This window comes from Epinephelus lanceolatus, chromosome 4, assembly GCF_041903045.1.
Source record: "Epinephelus lanceolatus isolate andai-2023 chromosome 4, ASM4190304v1, whole genome shotgun sequence".
In the NCBI taxonomy this organism is placed as follows: Eukaryota; Metazoa; Chordata; class Actinopteri; order Perciformes; family Serranidae; genus Epinephelus; species Epinephelus lanceolatus.
In genome coordinates, this window is record NC_135737.1 from 37,005,686 (window position 1) to 37,026,810 (window position 21,125).

The window sequence follows — 21,125 nt, forward strand, 5'->3', positions numbered from 1 at the left end:
AATTTTTTAGTCTTATTTTGAAGGAGAAGCAGACAGGACTACTAACACAAAATCAAAGCAATGCACTGCAGTGGATGGGGTCAGCAAAAAACATTTTAGCCACCTAAAAAAAACATAAGTTTAAGTGTATGCTATATTGACAGTATTTTCACTGCTTTACTTTTCCACCAAACAGTTTCCAACAGGACACTTTTTCATTAATGTCGGGCTCCACTGAGGAAAACAGCCGTTTAATATCGCTGAACACAGGAGCTGCTGGTCATTGTGTGACTTTGGTGAATTTGAAATAACCCTTTTAAATGACAAAGTTTAAATAAAATAACTGATCGAGACAGCGGCAGACCAGCAGTTCCTGTGTTCAGCGATGTTAAATTGCCGTTTTTCCTTAACATTAATCAAAGCAATATAATGGCTTCAGTTCCCCATTGGAAGTCGCTGCCTGGTGTAAAAGTAAAGCAGTAAAAATACTGTCAATATAGAATACACTTAAACTGCTACTGATTTTTTTCAGTTAGTTTTCGTCATTGTGACTGTTGAGTCTGAAATAACCCTTTTAAACACCAAAATTAGTCTTTCTCAACAGTCTGGTGGCTTTGACGAGAACATAGATGTAGATCTGAAGCCGTTAACAGCTTCCCCATTTGAATGGGTCGTCCAATGGAAAGTTTAAGTGGTGAAAATGCTCTCATTATAGCGTACACTTAAACTGATGTGGCCAAAATACATTTTCAGACTGACCCCTATCGACAGCAATACATTGCTTAGCTTCCATTTCAGCACGCCTGCCCGTTCTCCAAACTCGGGGCATACTGATATACATTTACTACACGGTTTATGGATAAATACCTCGTACAATCCCACTTCAAAAAAATCTTAACTATCCCTTTACCGTGGTGAAGATACAGTCAATCTGCCCATCTTTACTGTCTCAAAGCTCGAATTCAGCCATGAAGCACACAGCTGAAATTGTTCATCTAATATGGCAAAGATCTTTGGAGATAAATATTTTATTCATACATTATTAAGTGTAAGGACGTTTGTGCAATACAGCCCAAAGTTAATTTTTAGTTATAAAATTTCCTTAGTCTGAATTCAAAGAAATCTTACAAGATGCAAAAAAATGACTCAAGACAAAGTAATGCATTTCAAGAAGCAGCTGTATTCGACTATAAAGGCATTTCTAATCCAGTGTCTCTAAGCTGTTTTCTTAATATTTCAGTGTAAAAAGCCTAGACTCTATTAGAAAAAAGAAACAGTAAACCCAAAATAACATTTCATAAGAAAACAATCATTGAAAAAAAGGAAAACAAAATCCCCATTCACCAGTCATTTCAATTAAAATAGAAACACCATTTCATTTTTTTGCTAACATTTTCCCTCAAAACAAATATATATTTTTCCTTATATATATATATTTATATATTTATTCTCAAGGCAGTTGGTCATGGCCAAATTAATTGACCTCATCATGGCCATTTTTCATGTTTCAAAGTTAGAAAACATAGCTAGAATGGAAGAAAATAACTAGCAGAAGCACAGTGAAGGACCACTGCACTGGCCAACAAATATCTCATTTTGAGTGAGGGAATAGTCTGTCAAGGCAGTGTAGTACACAGACACACTTCCTCTGGAACAAGTGCAATGCAAAGAGAAAAGACTTCTCACTCATCATAAAACTACAACACACTCCTCTTTCACAGCACTCAGCTTGTCCATCAGATTCCCTTTGCTTGTCTTCTCTTCCTCTTAAACTTCTCTATCTTGCAGCAGTGAAGGCTTGTGTTGTGCTGTTTTAGTTCTTAGCCATTGCTGGGAACTGAAAGTCCACTTGACGGAGAGAACCTGCAGTAGTCAGGGAGCTGGGCTCTCTGATCCATCCTCGATTAATGTTTTTCCACCTCCAACTACCATTAGAGACAAGAACCTACTACCAGATGTCTGACCTGAACTATCTGTAGCAGTGTTTGAGGTTGAACAATTGTTTGCCAACTGAGAAGGAGAGAAAACGGATCCCAGCATGCCAGCATCTTGCTATTACAGTAAAAACATGACTAATACATTGTCCCTGAATACTGAAGACTGCTCTATCAGTAAATGGTGCATCTGATAGCAGAAGGGAGAAGACACAAGTAGCAGGATTTCTGCACAAAAGAGGGTTATGATGAGTGTACATGATGACATATTGGAAGAGCAACTGTGGCTGTAGCTATGTGTTCTGATTTGGTTCAAATGGACAGAACGCATAGAGGACACAAGGGGACGGGATGAATGAACAGGGGGAGAGATGGAATAGATGGGATCACTGCCGCAATATTAGTGAGTGATCATCAAAAGTGCCGGATGGCGACGTGAGGAGGTTCCCTGGGTTACCATTTAAATGAAGTGAATATGCATGATGTACACGTAAGCAAGTAAGCTCACGCGTGTCTGTGTAAGAGAGAGAGAAAAGAGAAAATGTGTAGGAGAAAGAGAAATCCCTGGGCTACATGGGAGGGCACATTGGAGGAGAGGTCCCAGCGGTCCTCAACCACCTCCATCTATCACATCCCTCCGTTACACCTGACACTCAGCAGAACTATGTGCTTCTCTTTTGTAGCTCCTGAATAAAGGCTGTGGAGGAAAAGAAGAAAGACAAGGATAAAGTACCTGGAATAATGTAGATTGAAACAAAAAGATTTTTCTTTAAAGAGAGCACAAAGTAATCTCACCTCCAATAATTTCATCCTTGACTTTTTGTAGTTCTTTTCGCACCTCCTCCAGGATCTCCTGCAGAATATTGATTGACAAACAGACTGTCAGTCATGTCACGGTAGTTGAGAAACTACCAAGTTATGCAGTTAATCATAGTGCTGACGCAATAACCGTAATATTGCAATACTGTGCTATTGACAAGCCAACTCCAGGGGATGGCAAGCAACTGCCACAACCACTGCGTTCACAGTTTATTTTTTTTACCCCATGAGGCCAGCCTATTTTTTAGGTGCCAACCGTCTATTCATGGGTGAGAGCTGCACGGACCAGCGGGTGCGTCCTCTCTTCCTAGGAGCTTCAGCCTTTCCTTCATCCAGAGCAGACATTTTTACTTCTATGGATATTCTTATCATAGCAACCAGCTGAAGAAAACGCTAGGCCCCTTATTGGGCCCTTTTGTGTTCTGCCCGTTATCTTTGTCATTTTAAAGCAACAATATATGTAATATTAGCCGAACAATAAAGCTTATTGTGTAGTACTCAAGTCAGGATAAATGAGGTCATTTGTAAAAACAACGACAAAAAAAAAAAAAAAAAAAGGTGTTAATATCACATATTGTGCCTTTGAGCCATCTTTAATCAACACCAGGAGAATTCCTTCACTGCGACAGCCGTATATAATCAGAGAATGCGTTTACATGCACCTAAGTAACCTGGTTACCCTAAATCCATATATACAGTGGGTCTGTAATATGATTTCTCCCCCACACCAACCTTATTTTGGAGGCATGGTGTTCTTATTTTAACTTTACTGTGAAGAACACACTGCGTCTGTCCGTTTTGCTTTTATGGTGTGTGTCTGTGTCGGAGCAGCAGAGTGACTGCGCAGTTTAAAGGTTCATCAAATCAGCTTACTGGAGAGAAAGCTGACTGTAAGTGCATGTAATCTCCCTCATTCACGTTCAGCTCTTTTGGTGAGTGATAAGAAATTCACCTGTTTCATTTTCTCTAAATCTGAGTCATCCGCTCCGCCTGCATCATTACTGTTGCTGTTGCCACCTGCAGGCTTCGGCCTGTAAGAAGACAAGAGACAGACAAATACAGACAAATAATTATGTTTGTGTTTCAGAAAAAGACAAAAAGGTCCAAGGCGCTGCGTTGACAGGCCAGCCGTCAGTTGAGCATATCACCAGTAGGAGTATCAGAGGGATGAAGGAATAGAGAGTAGAGTTGCAGAAATGTCCACACACCCAAAGATGCCATGATGCTTAGCCTGTCCGAGCTCATTACCTTTCTGAACTGATATCAACCAGGATGCCACCGATATAAAGCAGATGTAAAATTTACAGCGAGAGGACAACATGGACACCAGCGCTCAGAAGTCAATGTAAAAATAAGCATTCATCACACTCTCAGGCTTATTATTACTCAGTTTTCAGAAGGTAAAGCGCTCAGCTGGTACACCTACAAGTCCCTTGGGTGTACCAGGGATGGTGCTATCAACTGTAAAAGAAAAAAAAAAGAAATAAAAAAAAAAAAGCTACCCCAGTAGTCAGGTTGCAGTGGTGCTGCGCTAACCTGAAGAGAAAAGAAGAGCAAGGGGAACTAAGGTCATGAGTGAACGGGACAGCATGTATACCTGTGACCTTGGGACAATGAGGGGGTGGAGTCCATGCTCTTGGGGATGGAGTTATTCCTGTTAGTGAGACACACACACCCTCCTCTTAGAATGGAAATGAAAGACATTCACGCACAATAGCAGGCTTCTCCACAGGCAAATAAAGACACACATGTTCACACAAACACACACACTGATGGAGAGCTACTCTTAGGGTGAGTTCAAACATGTGACACCAAACACCTGGGGGTCTCAGACTTACTGACGATGGCAACGTGGATATGACTAAATCGTGAATTACCTGATCATAGACGATTTCTCCCAAGGTCTTCTCAGAGTGTCTGAGGAGGAAAATGTACAAACACATAATGTTGATGTTCGCTTTGAATATTACGTAAAATTAATATCAGAATGAAGGTAGGTGGCATGCAACAGATAAAAGTGTTCAGTGCTCACCGCTTTGACCTTGAGGCTCTGAATCATCCTGTGAAGAAAAGACCAAAACCTTGTGTTGAGAGTGAGTCATCAGCAACCTGCTTCTATTTTATAACTATCCATCACCTACAGTGTTGGGCCACATATGAAAACACATTTGTGTTGCAGGATTAAAAAAATGATGTGACAAAAGTAGACCCTTACATTCTCTTGTGTCTTCGCAGGTGGCTTCTCTCCAGTGTCTGCAGCTTTTCTCCTGATGGAAAGAGGAATCTCTTTAAGTTGTAAGCTTAAACAGGCTGGGAATTTTCGAGTAGTCATAAAATATATACCACACTATAATTAGGATTATAAATCAAAGGCAAAAGGGCATAAATTGAGACATAAACTATTCCATATGAAACCTAAAATATAGTAATCCTAATTGATTAATTGAGTGTGGGCATTGAATAGTCTATCTGACTTCAGACTTGTGATGTCACCCACCTTCGTGCTAAGATGGCACTCATTTCACCCATTAAATCTCCTCCTCCTCCTCCTCCTCCAATAGAGGAGTTGCTGCTGCGGCTGGAGTCAGCTCTGCCTGTTGGAGCTGCAGAGCCTCCCTCCTCCTGCTGAGGGCAGCAAATAGCAAAAAGATACAGTGGAGTTCATCAGACATTTGTGTAGGCATGATCACTCAATAAACACTAATGGATGCAGGTATCATAGCGATTCAAGCAGGAACAATTCTAAGACTGGATCAATACAGCAGCAGAGGTCCATCTGCATTATTAGTGAAGCAAATAATGGATTCAATTTTACTTTGCCTTCAAAAGCAGCTACAAAGTAACAGGACTGTCAAAATCCACAGGTCTATTAAAATGTTTTGTTATTTATTTACTCACCTTGGATACTTTGCGGAGTTTAGCTCCTGCTAAGGCAGCTGCCAAGCCTCCTCCTGCTAGTCCCCCTCCTCCTCCACTGCCACCACCTCCTCCTGCAGCAGGCAGGGGCGGGGCCGGCGGAGGTCCTGAGGGAGGTGGTCCTGGCGGGGGAGGGATGCCGGGACCTGGGGGAGGACCAGGGGGTGGAGGAGGGGCCGGTGGAGGAGCAGGGCCTCCAGGGGCCAGTGGCGGAGCTGGAGGAATAGGGACTAAAAAACACAGAGGGACCATCAGTAACCATTCTCAAAATTATTTAACAATAACAATTTGCCACTGTCACTGTAATGCATGTGCACTGTCATGTCAATAAATGCTCCAGAGTGGCTGTCAATCTGGGGAGAAAGATGGTGACATCTTAAACTACAATTTAGAGCTTTGGGCATCGAAACATGATCTTGTGATGTTGGACCCAATTCACAAACATCAACACCAATTTACTTCACACACGGTCATATCCTCACCCCAGTAACAACCTCCTCTTACTGCCAGTGACATCAGTGATCCCTCCTCTGCGTCCCTGCTACCAAAGCTAGACTTCTTAATATCAAACTATTCATTATTTGTTAATTTTGCATTCCACCCTTACTATTACCATAGAGTTTTATTTATTTATTTCTAGATTTCTATTTAGAAATGTCTGTCCTTGGATTTTCTTTGCCCCGTTTCTATCACTGTTGTACCTGTTAAGCCAATACTTTTGTTTTTTTGCACAAAAACTGACAACTTTTTTCCAATGAAAGTAGCTACTAGTTCCAAACGTCACTAAAACACACAAGGGGATGTCATCTACTTATTTGCATGTTAGAGACATCATCGTGCATTCATTTGGGATAATGGAAGCATTTTACGACTTCAATGAATTAGACTGGATTCAATGATTAGAATTAGATCCTCAAACAACAGGTGAATGTTATGAGAGCATTCTCACGCTTCCAAAGTACAGTGCGAGAGCTTCCTACAACTACTGACTGACACAGGAGAGAGACTGTGCTGTTGGCAGAGGAGCCATGGGCTGCGATTACTCTGAGCAACATACATGGGAATGAATTATAATATGATGTATTTGAATATACTTCCTGCTTTCTCCGTGATGGTCTGATAAGTCACTTAATTTGCTGCAGGTTGCTTTTCAGCAATGACGTTGCTAAGGGGGTCTGAAAAGTCCCAGTCCTACATTTTAAAATAAAGTAAAAACTCTATTAAAGCTTGTTCTTCATTGCTGATAATGTAACTCAGCTTGCCTTTTCATTTATTTACTTTGCAGCACTATGCATCACTTGACTTTTACTCCATCTGACATCCCTCAAAGCTGGTGTCACACAGTCTGACTGACTTGATTTTACCTGTCTCGCCCAGTTAGCAATGTAACATGGATGTTATCATGGTTTGTGGGGGCCTTAAGAAATAGTGTTGGCTGTGTTCACTCATGACCGGCCCAGGTGTTTCCTGACCTGCAGCAGCTTGTCTTTCTCTCTCCAGTCGCTCTCTTTCCTGCCGCTCCCGCTCCTGTCTTTCTCTCTCCTGTCGCTCCCGTTCCTGCTGTTCCAGCCTCTGCTGCTCCAACCTACAAACAAACAAACACATCTGTCAGTGACAAATATATGTAAACATGCTCCAAATAAATCAGTGGAAGAACAGGACAGCTAAATGCAGCCGTTAGTTATTATGTTTAATGTGGGTGTTGGGATTAGACGGGCTAAATGTGAGATAAATCAGAGAGTAAGAGAGCACAGGGGCATGATGGGCAGTGCCAGCTTTCAGCCACTCCCAATTAATGTGTAAATGTCCTGCAGATTATTTGATTATTTATGCAACATCCATTGTTTCCAAACACCTCTCTCTAATTATAGTACTTGGCACTGGTGTGGAGAGCTTTAATCAGGATTTGTATTCAATATACCGGCGTTGGTAAAAGAATAAAAAGGTGGATTTCATAGCTCCTGATTAGCCTACCACTGAAAGTCCACAGCTGGACATGGTGGCCTAATTCCAGCTGCCTCAGTTCACCACTGCTCCCTCCCCTCGCCCTCATCACATCTGCCACTCACAACAGCTGCATACAGAGCAGCACACATACAATGTACACATACACCCACTCAAAAATGCACAGGTCCACACACAAGCACACAATCAAACACACAAAGTGAGAGTCGCTGTGATTTAAAGCACAGCTGATCCACTTAGGCTGAGTGCCCAGGACAGGGGGAGGGGAGATGACGTCCATATATTTTTCTTATACATTTTTATTACGACTATTTGATACTGGTGGATATTATGAATTTATGTTTATCAGACCTGAAGGCATAAATGCAAATTATATCCACCAACACCAGCGACCATGCTGGATTTTAAAGCTTTTAAAGGCTCTCTAAGCTACAGTATCTCACCAGCCACTGGGGCGGCTAGAAACTTGACAGACAGTCCCTACAGCCAATCACAAAGACTCCCCTACTGTGCAACACATTACCTTTTAGTCTAAATGAGATTAAAAGGTTAATGCCTAGGCGTGCATGGTGGCACCACAAAGGGTCTCGCGGGAGAAATGGATAGATGGATGGAGAGAAGGTGGGGCTAATGTGAGAGGTGTCTGCCTTGCTGTCTTTTTAACCTTTAACCTACAGGGGCTGACGGAGGGTTTAGCACTGACAGGCTAATGCCATCAAATCCTCTACATATGCGTGTGTGTACACCCATGCCAACAGGACTACCGCAGAGCCAAGACAGCTTGACTTGCTATTGATTGTTATGCAACTAAACCCAAAGGATAGTTTGCTTCTGTTAGGACTTCACATGGCATCACAGGACACCCAACTTGTCCACATGGTAAAACCATCCAGCCTGCGGACCCAGAAAAAACCTGGCAATGTTGCCAGAGTTATCAGCTGGATGCATTACTTTGATTTTTTTGTTTGTTTGTTTTTTTGCTGAATCAGGCCCAGAGGAAATTCAAGAGCATTTCCAATAAAATGTAACACAGTAAAACAGAGATGGGTTCCATTTAGAGGAAGCCTGAAGGTACCTCCGCTGTTGTTCAAGCTCTTCTGGAGTAGGTCCATTTGTCACCGGGCGTGGGAGGGTTGCATAGCCTGCCAGAATACAACGTAGAAAACATTCTTAATATAAGTGAAAAGGTTTATGGAACATGAGATAAGACATTGCTATGAATGGTTTATATGCGCTTGAACAATTTATGATTTGTATTTTATGACCGTCTGAACTGTAATCAGTTGTTTACGTGCTTGTGTACACACCTTCTCTACCCATGTTGTAGAGTGGGCAAAGTCCGAGGACGGTAAAGACAACCATGATGTGACAGAGGGAACAAAAAGGGTGGTGTATCTTTAAGGCATTTTATGGGCTTCAAGCGAACTAGGTTTGGCATGGCATTTATTCTGTTTTGTTCATGGTTCAACAGCATAAGATAAGCAAAGAATTGATATAAAAAAAGAAGAAGAAGAAGAAAAAAAACAGAAACAAAGACTGCGAATAAAACCGATTAACTATGGAAACTTAAAGGTCCAGTGTGCAGGATTTAGGGGGATATATCAGCAGGAATGGGATATGATATAATGAGTATGTTTTCTTTAGTGTATAATCGCTTGAAAATAAGAATCGCTGTGTTCTCGTTTTCTTAGAATGAGCCATTTATAACTACACAGACAGGTCCTAGATAGGCCATACGTGTTTTTCGCGTCGGCCACAGTAGTTAGCAGCCACTCCGCGATGAGCCAAACAGTGTCGGAAAAACACTGATTTTTAATGGTAAACTGCTTTATTCAGCTGTTTCACCAGTTTAAATTAACAGATCCATTTATTTTGGAATGGAAGAGACCTCTGTGGATAATTTGGCTCCCGGTAAATAGCTCCCAAACATCTGGACCTTAAGTTATCAGAGAAAAAAGGTGAGCACAAATTAGCAGATGCTGGGCTGGTGGCCCATCTGTAGTGAGCTGAACAGCTTCAGAAAAACACTGATTTGAAACGTGAATTGCTTTATTTGTGTTTTTACTGGTTTTAATCACCCGGTCCGTTGGTTTTGGAGAGGAAGAGACCTCTCCGGATAATTCAGCTCTTCATAAAAACCTCCTGAAGTATGAACACTAGGGAATTTCTAATGGGGAGTTCACACTTGGCACGTGGGAGAAATTTCAGATGGTTGCAATCTCCAATCGTCACTGCTAGCTGCCACTAAATCCTACACACTGCTCCTTAAGAAAAAGAACTGTTAGTAAAAAAATTGACCAGTTATTATCACATTTTTGCACAAAGAGAAAAAAAGTGTAAATTCTGCATAAAATATTGGAGTAAGCTTCCAATAGCTGAGACAAGGAGTATGACAGAATATCAACAGGATTATGGATGAAAACTAGTCTCTGTTAATCTCGACCAAACAGTTTTGACGACATAATAAAAGATATACAATACGTTTCCACTCCTGGTTGTTTGCTATTTCAGAGCTTTGAAGTTGCCACAAAACACAATAATTTGTTCACATCTGTCAGTCATACCAACAACATTAAAATGTTGCTCTTTGTTGTCGAATATTTTGAAAATAGGAGACGATCATTTAGTCCTAAAGTTCATAATCTGAAGATTTGATCAAATATCAAATAGCTACAGCTGCTGATGGAACTGGGAGTCTAGTGAGAACTCATTTACCTGCGTCTGCCATAGAGTTGAGCACCTCCAGAGCGTGAGCCATGCCACTGGCAAATAGAGCAGCATCCTCCTTGCTGCCAAAGTTGAGCCCCCACACCTGCCGGGCATCTCGCCACTGGTGGAAATTGGGTGTTGCCTGATTATACTTAAGACCTCTCACGATTGGACAGTTTATAACCACCTGGGGAGGAAAGAGTAGGCATGATCAAGACAAGGATCCTTTTGGTAGCAACGCTGAGCCAAATAAATACTTAGTGGCTTTTGTCTGTATTCAAACAAATGGCATCTAAAATAAACGCCTTAAACAGGTACAAGGACAAGACAAATAAAGGGTCATTTCTGGAAGCTGTAACCCTCCCTAGAAAACTGGAAAAACGGTTAAGACAACCCAACAAACCCACATCCCTTCGTCTGCTTGAAATTATAGTGTCCGCTTTATTTTTGTTGGATTATCCTGGTTTATATTCCACCCAGCAGGTGGCGTGACGCCTATTAACCAGGAGGGAAAAAATGCTCTGGGTTTGAGCGTTGCCTGAATGTGCTGACGCGCCATTTCACTATTTGTTTAACAGCCACTGGATTCCACAGAGCAGAGAGGAGGAGAGGAGACCCTGTCAGGGTGAATATCATAGCGGGCAACATGCACTATAAAGGGAGAGTAGCGAATTCAGCTGCCACTGCAGACAGTGGTGTTCCTAAACTCTCCTCAATCCTGTCAAAAGGCAAGAGGGACCAACTGCAAGATGAAACATTAAAAATTAGGAGGCACTTTTATATCTTTAAGGGAAAGAAAAGCCTGTAGAAAAACCTTAATACCATGGTTCCACTTAAAATAACCACCACTCTATCCTCTCTGTGCTCTTATCCAGCACCATCTTAAACCAAGTTGCATGTCTCCATCAGACACAAATATAGAGTCCTTATTGGGTATCAGGCTTCTTCCTAAATTGTCACAGGAAATGGTTGAACACGCTAACTGTCTCAGGAAACATCATCCACTTTAAGACCTGTCTCTGGGGAACACTTTGGAGTCCTGAATGTTTAAAGAAGGAGAGAGACACCGAGGCAGCAGGGGAGAGCAGGGGCGTTGTCAAGAATAGACCCACCCAAACTCAGTTTACACAGCTTCTTTAACTTGGAATCTGCCCACCTTTATCTGGTGAGTCATAATCTGCTGATAACAACAATAAAAACCCTCTTTGTCTGCTTTTCCAAAGTGCCTGTTGATTTTCAGGTTTGAAGGACAGTGTGCCTTCCCATTTTGCCAACGTCATGCCCAAAATGAACACTACATGTTCCAAGAAAACCTGAGTGTGTTAATGTGTATCCCCTGCCAGGTTAGGCAATAGTTATAAAAATAAGGACAAAGCCAAACATATGACACATGCATGCTTGACATCATGGCTAATTCAAGGCTTAGTAACTAACTAAATTTAAAATGTCTTGGTAGCCATGTATTTTCTTTCTAAAAATGGTGTTACAAGAGGATTTAATTTACAACAACCATCCCTAATAACCCTTCTTGATACATGCAATTAGTTTTACACAGACCAGTACCATAATAAAATTAAAATACTTAATAAACTGGGCTTATAATAAGGGACTCTACGCTAAATTCAGAACATGAGTCATCTGCACATGGCTCTCAACATGGAGGTGGCTCCATAAACAGCACCAAACAACTGCCACAGTGCTGACAGAGCTAACGGTGTTAACTAGGAAGGTACTGGAGGGTGGGTGCTATTCGTCCACAATGATGCCATCCATGATATCAGCAGTAACCAATGTATGAGCTCAGTGGAAAGCAGCAGCCATGAGCTAGCCAGTGGGATACTAGCTTTAAGCAGCTACGAGCTAGGATGGTCGAGAGCTTCCTATCCGGAAGAGTTTTTCAGCTCATTGCCATGACGTATAAATACGTAAATACGAACGAGATGGCGGAGAAACAGCGCAAGTGTACCCGTTACATGCATTCTTTACAATGAAACGCTGTTATTCACATGCCTACGTGACTACAAAGAGTAACGTTAATGATATTTCGTGCAAGACTGTCATGTTGTAATTAAGTTTATTTCATTCACAACCCGTTGCGCTGTTCAGCAGACTGTCGGCTTACGGCTTTGATCAGCGAATATAATGTGACTTGGGATGTACGCCAAACGCTGGCTCCGTTATGCAGCAGATCCAGCTGTGCCGCCATCATCAGGAATGGACGTTGCTTCACGTGACGCTACAGTGGAAAGGACGTCTCATGTCTCTTAAACCAACAATGCTCGCTCATCGCTCCTAGCGCTAGCTCCTCACATTTTTTCCTAGGTGGGAGGGGCTAAACAGCTAGCAAAGTCGGCTAGGTAAGATAACTAGCAGTAATTTAAGAGACTTGGGACGGACCCAAAGAAGCTTGAATTTCAACTAACACAGAGGGACCATGATTTCTCTGCTCGTGACGCCACTACTGTCGTCTGCCTACTTTTGTTCATACAGAATGCGCCTTTTTCGGGGCAATGGGGGGCGTGAGCAAGTAACAAAACGTGTAGCTCAGCGTGTGACGTAAACAGTGACACGGGAGGGAAGCCGTGGCTGGTCAGTCCTTCGGCAATTCTCTCATAAGTCGGCCCGTCCTTCACCGTCCCCTTCAATTGACGGTTAATGGCTTCTTCGTTTGCAAGGACAAGGAGGGCGTGCAATTCCTTGTCTCCCCAGTTGCTCATCTTTACAGTTTCTGTCAGGTTTGCGTTTCCCTCTTGCTACTAGCTGCTCATTCCTGCTATCAGCTGTTTCCCGTTTATCCACCTCCAGTGGGTCGCACGTGCGGCGTCATCAACAGCTCCTCCCACAACTCATCAAAAGCCCCTTCCGTGGTGGAAGGCCGCCTCATTCTTTTTAAACCAAAAAGGTTCTGCCAATATGTCAGTATCAGATCAACTCGCCAGTCCGGCTCTGTGTGTCTAAACGCTCGCAGCTTGCCGGCAAAATGGCCCAATATTCGCTGAAAATCTGGCAGTGTAAAAGGGGCTTATGACGCTGAATAGATTAACCTTTGTGGACCTTGAACTAATGACTAAGGAGAAATCTGGACCCTGTGGCTTATTGGGAACCACTGGCATACAGAACCTTTAGATGACCAGAAGGCAGGTTTTGGCTGAATGCAGACATTTTTTATTATATTTAATACATAATTTTGGCTGCAAATAACAGCAACGTTACAAATGACTAACACTTGAAATTATCACAGCAAGTTGTACACAATCAAAACACAAACTCATCGGTGAGCTTGGTATTGTTTTCCGGCTTCCTCTCAAGCATTTGCAGAAGTGTTCTCAATGTTCTCTCATTACCAAAGAACAAAAGCACAGACAGTGACTGCGGCTGCTGACCAGATAAGCAAGTGACTTCAGACTTCAGAGACTTCAGCAATAAATCTATAAATAAATCTGAGCCACTGTCACTCTCATATGTTAAGATTTACGATCAAATTAAATGAAATAAATCAGTCGGGGTGATGAACTCTTTGCCTCTGCTGAAACTGTGAACTGGTGTAATCCTTCAGTAGGTCACCAGTTATTTGAGACTAATGCTAGCTGTGCTTACACTAAATGTCTTGCTGGAACACAGTCCAGGCTGTCATATATGACAAGTAAATAATTGACAAAATGAATGCACTTAAAACCAGCTATAAAATCACTGAGCAACTGACAATAAGGCCGTCTTAGGTACTGCTTATAAAATGATCATATCATATACAGTAAATGTTCTCTATAGTCACCCGGCTATAATGTAGGACAGCAGATAGATGGTGATAATGTGAATGAATGGGCACATACAAAGATAGACTGTCTCGCACATACATTCTTAGTCATACACCCTTAGGTACTTCCTGGAGACCACGAGCCACATGACACACACACACACACACACACACACACACACACACACACACACACACACACAAATACATACACTCATATTTTCAGAGGCAAAGTCATATACACATGCCCCAAACATACAATGTTTGTCAGACGCACAGTGAGCCCAAAAGCTGGTAGGTGTAACGTACCTGCTGGTCCGTCTGCATCTTGCGTCCCACTACCCTGAAGGCATTGTTGGTGGGGTTGTGATAGATCTGGACTCTGCTGAAGGACTGGGGTCCAGCCCCTGCCGGCATCCACTTCTTGTTGCCATCGTCATAGATCATCACAGTGGCCCGAGCCTGGCAAATACTCGACTCACTGGAAGATGGAGAGGAAGACAGAAAGAGAACATTAGGTCTAATTAAGATCGAACATTAATGTGAGTTTAGTTTTGAAAGTATGAGGGTCACAAGTGAAAAATCTCACTTGGGATGCAGTTATACTTTCAATAAAGGTACTGGCAAGTGGCAACCAAGCTTCATATTAAAGACAAAACAGTATGAGACGAATCTCATTATACGTATTAAGAAGGGGTGGGCGATATGGCGACTTTTTCAGGTATATTAATCAATATATTTTGAAACAAGATTAAGACTAAGAGAGAATACAGTTTATAAAGATATAGTTTAATGCTGCATTACATAACCTGTAATGCCATGCCAGTTTGCATCTCTCCTCTCTCACACTCTCCGCACAACCCTGCCCACACTTGCTCACCAATTCTCCTGCAACGTGGAGGTAAACACAGCACCGGTACTCTATTTGAGTCAGTCTGTTATTATTGTGGTGGCATGGTGCCGCAGTGGTTAGCACTGGCGCTTCACAGCAATAGGTTGCCGAAATCAAATCCACCAGCTGGCTGGGGCCCTGCTGTGTTCTCCACGGGTTCTCTGTCTTTCTCCCACAATCCAAAGTGGAGACTCTAAATTGCCCGTTGGTGTGAAAGTGAGTGTGAATGGTTGTCTGTCTCTATGTGTCAGCCCCGTCTCTGGCGACCTGTCAAGGGTCAGTGTCAGCTGGGATCCAGCCCCCCGCGACCCTTAACAGGCGAAGCGGTTACAGAAAATGAATGAATGTTATTATTGTTGAATTAATCAGTCTGTGTAATGAATGAAATTATAATTACTGCAGTAGCATCCGTGTGATACAGCTGTGCAATTGGTGTGAGACAGAGGTGAGGTAAATTGATAGCACATCGTTACTTTACTTGGTAGTTGTAGTCTATCCTGTGATGGTGAGCCGGCGGCGGGATGGGCGACTGACCGTTCTGTGCCCTTAAAAGGTTAATGTACAGTCCTGCTTATTTTTTTTAAAAAAATATATATATATTTTATTCATATGTTGTGCAGGTGTAAATTTGTCAACAGGGAAGGAAACCCTGTCTTTACATTTTATTTTGACCACAGTCTGTTAAATTTAAGGTGCTTGTGGCATCTCACATGCAGCTTTGACTGACAACTAGGGCTGCCACTAACGATTATTTTCATTGTCGACTAATCTGTCGATTATTTCTTCGATTAGTCGACTAATCATTTCATCAAAAAATGTGTTAAAATGTTGAAAAATGTCGGCCTGTCTCACCCAAACCCCCAAATTACGTCATCTAATGTCTTGTTTCATACTTATGCCAAAGGGTTTTAGTTCACTGTCACGGGAGAGTGTGTAAAGCTGCCAATATCTGAACGTAAGAAGCTGCAATAAGAGTATTTTGGGATACTTTTATAGTACTTTTCTATGATGAAAAATGACTCAAACTGATTAGTCGACTACTAAAATAGTCACCGATTATTTTAATAGTCGATTAGTCATCGATTAGTCGACTAATCGTGGCAGCCCTACTGACAACTGAACATTTAGCCCACTTTGTAGAAAATACTGAGCTATATAGTGTATTTCCACTCAGTCTGAAAAATACTGAGACACAAATTTTGGTCCGTATTGTCCAGCCCCAGCTGAAAGGTGCATCATTCCCGCACAAGACATACGGTATCGATCTACAGTACATGCAGCCATGAAGAACAAAAAGACGCTTCTGCACAAAGTGTGTACATTAAAGCAGAACATACTAGCAACCACAAACCATAAAGCGGTAGTGACAAAAATAAAACCACAGGGGTCTGTGGTGGTGACTGCACAGTCAGCTAAAAAAAAAGGGGTGATCAAAGATCTCTCAGGCGCTACCACAAACATTTGACTTCTTTTTTTTCCTGGTGACAAGTCTGAAGATCTACAGAGATCACAAATCTTCAAAGCCATATCTACAGCATGCTGCAGCACATCTTATCTATTGGGCCTATGAGTGACAGGTTATGTACTCGATCTAAGAGCTGGTGAGCCCAACATGTTATCTACTTGTGTACAAGTATGAAAGAGCTGAAATTATTATCAGATTTCAGGCTAATTAACATGATGTAATGTGTAGTGTGGACTGCAGCTGGAAGGAAGAAGCAAACACAAGGGGAGGTGAGGAGGAACCGGATGGACAAACATCCAGGCATCCTCTCCAGATCTCACACTGTCACAACAGTGCTTTTAAAGGTGTGCATGGATACAAACATACATCTGATGGATCACAGAGTATAACTTGTTTACATGTTGAGTGTTGCTGATGATGGAGTTCCTGAAATTTATACAGTGCTTTGGCACACAGATCAAAGATCAGGACCTCTTATGTCAAAACAATATGTTTTGACATTATACAAGCGGTAAGAAGTGAAAGACCAAGAGAGTGAACGCAGCAAAGTGTTGACTTTAGAATAGTTAAATAGATTAGTTTGCCGCGAGACAACAATGGAGACTGACAAAGACGGGAAGTTGTGTCGAGCTCTGCCAAAGGGACGAGGCTCTGGAATCTTCCACCTGCTCTACATCAACCTCCACCTCCACACACTTTGCAAGAAAACACGCGAGATCAGTGACAAAACATTTATTTATAGCGCCATGCAGGCGGAATACACATAAGTTACGACACACAGAGGAATGCCTGCACATATGCAGGTTTAGGTAGCAGTGTTAGAGGCTGCAGACAGCGTGCATACATATTTGCATTTCAGACACTGAGATCTAATAGTGATAATCAAATCATTCACTGTAGAATTGAATACCACAAAAAAATACAGACAGAAGAGGAACAAAGGTGGCTGACTGTCAATCCCATTTTTTAACCATACCTCCCCTTCCTCTCCTTATTTACCCCCCGTGCTCTCCCTATAGTCCCCTAATCCATGTCTTCCACCTCTCCCCCTCTCCCTCCATCTGTCCCGCCCGTGATACAATCTGCTTCTTCCTGTGACACAGCACCAAAGCCACAGCCCACTTCCTGCTGCCAACACTGCCAAATAAGGACTGCCTCAGCCTGAACAATCGATATGCACACACACACACACATGTGGGTCCTATATTATCCTGCAAGTAGTTAACATTTCAAAACACATCAGAACACTCTGGGATTCGCTGTCAATCACAGAAAAGTGTGTTATATAAACTTCAAAACACCTTCCGCCAATTGTGTTATTTGGCACGTCTTATTATGAGTGTGCCCACAGTAAATGTTAGTCCAAACTTTCATCATACCTTCCTCTCCTCAGTGCTTTTTGGCAACGTGTAGCTACAAAGATTGCTGCAGATATCCAGCACGTAACTTAAGTGTGACAAAATAAATCAGGTAGCAATTAACGTGTTTCTATTTTACCATATTTGTGTCAGCATTTTTTAATGGTCAGTCTTAGCTTCCTCTGCATGACAAAAGCTATCAGGGGAAAGGCTTGTATGAGGTGGGATCTTATCTTGGACCATGTTTGGACAGGTTCGAAGTACTGAGTCAATATTGAGGTATTTGGACAAAAATATTGTAATATTTGGGTGTCTCTTTTGCCAAGTTATATCCTTAAGGTGTGCAATAATTTAATAAAAGCAATACTTAACTGATTTGAAATCAGTTCCTTTTTTTCACAGAGTTATAATCTTTGATTCTCAGTTTTGGGAGGTCTGTCAAAGCCACAGCCCTGTGGGTTGTTACTGTAATATCTGGGATCTGTGGTTTTAATATTTGAACTTGAACGAAAACTACACTTGAAAACTAAGTCACTAACTATTTGAACAACAGCGAATTGAGACAAGCTTTTTGGAAGGAAGACAAGGCCCTCTAGAAACAGGCTTAACGTTGACAGTGGACTTAAATCCACACTCAGCGGCCACTTGAAGCAGGTTAAAGCCACCTCGGGCTGGATGGATAAATACTGCAGCGTTCTCTGATCTCATCTGCATCAAGCATGCTGTTGATGTGCGGGGCAGAGAGGGCTTATGGGAACTGGGAGGGGACAGAGACTCCGGACTGGGAAATGGATGCATATTTAATGGCAGAGAAAGCGAGGGCTCGGGAGTGAGACTGAGAGTGAGCAGCTGCATTATTGATAGAACTACGGACACCGAGACGCTAAAAGCGTGTGTGGCCCATGCACATAAAGACGAGGACTCGTGCGCACCCTCGCACCTGTCAACCTGCCAACACGTGTCCATGTGTTGACCCAGTCCGCTGAATATAACAGGCTGCAGAGGACTCACAGTTGGGTTTGTCTGGACTGGAGTTTTGGTACTGGAATAAACCGTGACAGGCGCTGCCATAAACTATTCCTGTCCTTCTCGGACACGGACCACCACTCCACTAGTGAGGACCTGATGCTGGCCGTAAAGCTAAGTCAACTGGTCACTTAGTTGGCTTAAGAGGTTTTCTCTTAAGCACAAATAGGTCACTGGCTGATGCTCTGGGAGGGATTTGAGCCACCAAATACCTCAAGCAAAGGACTTGCTCAATACAGCAGAGGACAGAGACTGATTGCCAAGATGATATTCAAATTCCACCTACACTTTGAAAAGCACTTAAAAACTGTCTGTCCTCACTTGTCATTATCACAGCCCCAGTGAGTTCCTCATCCTTCTGCGGTTTCTCGGTCAGTAAGGGGTTAACAGGAAACCGCAGTGCACGGCCGGGGCATAAGTTCTCTTGGAAATGTCTGTATATGGCTGTGCTCTCAGAGCTTTTCCCCAAATGTGCTGGCAAGTACAGTCAGGCCCAGTGGCTCTGTCTCTTCCCTCCTCCTCCTCCTCCATTTACCTGACCCTCCCACCACGCTCCTCTGCCACTCCTCTCCATTTCCTCATCATTCTCTCCTAATCAAATGATGAAGCACCAAGATCTGTCGAGAGATGCCTCTTTGGTGGCATTAATGCAGAGACATATACATTACATAATACTACAGTTCACATCTATGTCTGGTGCAGGGATAAGAAGGCCTAAGGTACAGCGAAAATGGAAAGAGTACATTCAGCTGAGACAAGATACACTGAAGTTACAGTGTTGTCTAGACACTAAGTAGAGTAATGGCATTTGTCTCTGTGTCCACTCCTGCCTCACTGTCCCTCCTAATTCATCAGACCTCTTTCTCCTCCAGGAGCTCATAATACCACTATATAAAAAGCCTTTTTTGCCCTCACAACTACAGCCAACTATCATTTTTTAATGATGCTCACTTTGGCTTTCTGAGGTAGTCTTGCCTCCAGGAATAAGTGTCTTTCTCTGTGGTAAAGAGACAACAGGGAAGACTGAAACCTGCAGGAGTAACTCGCAACACTTGACAAGCTCGTGCAATCGAACGATGCAGCTTCAAGTCTCATCAATAGAGGAATGTATTTTCACAGCGTCGATAATTGATTCACACACACACACACACACACACACACACACACACACACACACACACACACTCACTGCCAAATATGAAACATAAGCTGAGAAACAGGTGATACACTTGAATTAGTAAACCATAGGTGGCTGTGCTGCACCCTCGATGAATGAACAGTGAATCATTACCTTTTTTTCTTCTTCTTCTGCTACAGTAAAGCGTCACATTAAAACCAGACAGGAAACGAAAATAAGTCACTAAATAGTGTGTAATGTCTGTGTTTAACCACTTCCTCCCCCTCCTTCACCGCTTGATAAAAATAGAGACCACATTTCACAGATGATAGTCACACATGGTAAATACTGATATGACAAAAAGCATCTATATAATGTGTAGAAGAACAATGTTATATATAATGTTTTCCAGCAACAATATACAGGTAAATTTCACTGTGTTTTTTAATGCTATGGTCGACTAAAAGCTATTTTTTTTTTGGATGTGAGAAAATGAAACCTGGGACTTCACAGGATTGGTTTATGTTATGGTGGATATATACATAGTGAGAACTCATTCTTAAGTGATAAGTGAAACTTTCCCTTTCCACCCCAGCACCTGGATAGTCGAAACGAGGCACACATGGGAAAGTCACGTTCGAGACAGACACACAGACTGCAGAGAGAAGTGAAAGAAGGAAGTGTCGGCTGCAAAGAGGCAATATGGGCAAACCCAGCATGTGACAGTATCTGAATGCACAATATTCTCAAACCCGGGCTGCACGCTTCATCTGGTGTGGCATCACTGCATTTGCTTGTTACTCATTTCCATATCGCAGGAGACCGAATTTTCCTTTGAAGTAATTATTTTGCTGCCTCACTGCACGTGCTGGATCGAGGTCATGATGGTGGTAAAGTACTTGACCTCTGGTGCTGACTCGGACATGGAAAGCTCACACAATAGCCTGTTGATGCTGGCATGGACATCTGACAGTACACTGTCCTCAAACCACCCTCGGGCCATGTAAACGGGCTGCCAGTGATGTTAAGTTGGGCCCAAATTACTCTCTCTGAACAACATACATCATCCAACCTGTTTGTTTCTCGTGTCAATAATCAGTCACTGTAACGGACTGTAAAAGTAGTTCAAGATAAGCTGTCAAACTGCAAAGTGCAGTTCCTGTTGAGTCGTGAGAGCCAGCTGTCCCATAA

At 42.5% G+C, this 21,125-nt stretch overlaps 1 protein-coding gene across 3 annotated transcripts in view; it reads right to left on the reverse strand.

Moving 5' to 3' along the window:
• Positions 1-1,139: 1,139 nt before the first annotated feature.
• Positions 1,140-21,125, reverse strand: part of vaspb (vasodilator stimulated phosphoprotein b) — a 30,050-nt gene continuing 10,064 nt past the window's right edge. The window contains exons 2-14 of one of the 3 annotated variants that reach the window (XM_033631837.2): positions 14,386-14,557; positions 10,329-10,509; positions 8,689-8,755; positions 7,121-7,233; positions 5,631-5,878; positions 5,230-5,354; positions 4,948-4,999; positions 4,765-4,792; positions 4,610-4,649; positions 4,330-4,386; positions 3,685-3,763; positions 2,709-2,766; positions 1,140-2,610 (exon numbers count right to left, since the gene is read on the reverse strand). In XM_033631837.2, the coding sequence (XP_033487728.1) occupies positions 2,576-2,610; positions 2,709-2,766; positions 3,685-3,763; positions 4,330-4,386; positions 4,610-4,649; positions 4,765-4,792; positions 4,948-4,999; positions 5,230-5,354; positions 5,631-5,878; positions 7,121-7,233; positions 8,689-8,755; positions 10,329-10,509; positions 14,386-14,557 (1,255 nt within the window). In that variant the 3' untranslated portion in view covers positions 1,140-2,575. Of the gene's footprint in view, positions 2,611-2,708; positions 2,767-3,684; positions 3,764-4,329; positions 4,387-4,609; positions 4,650-4,764; positions 4,793-4,947; positions 5,000-5,229; positions 5,358-5,630; positions 5,879-7,120; positions 7,234-8,688; positions 8,756-10,328; positions 10,510-14,385; positions 14,558-21,125 lie in introns of all 3 variants that reach the window. The other 2 variants (XM_033631836.2, XM_033631838.2) reach the window with 2 other exon arrangements.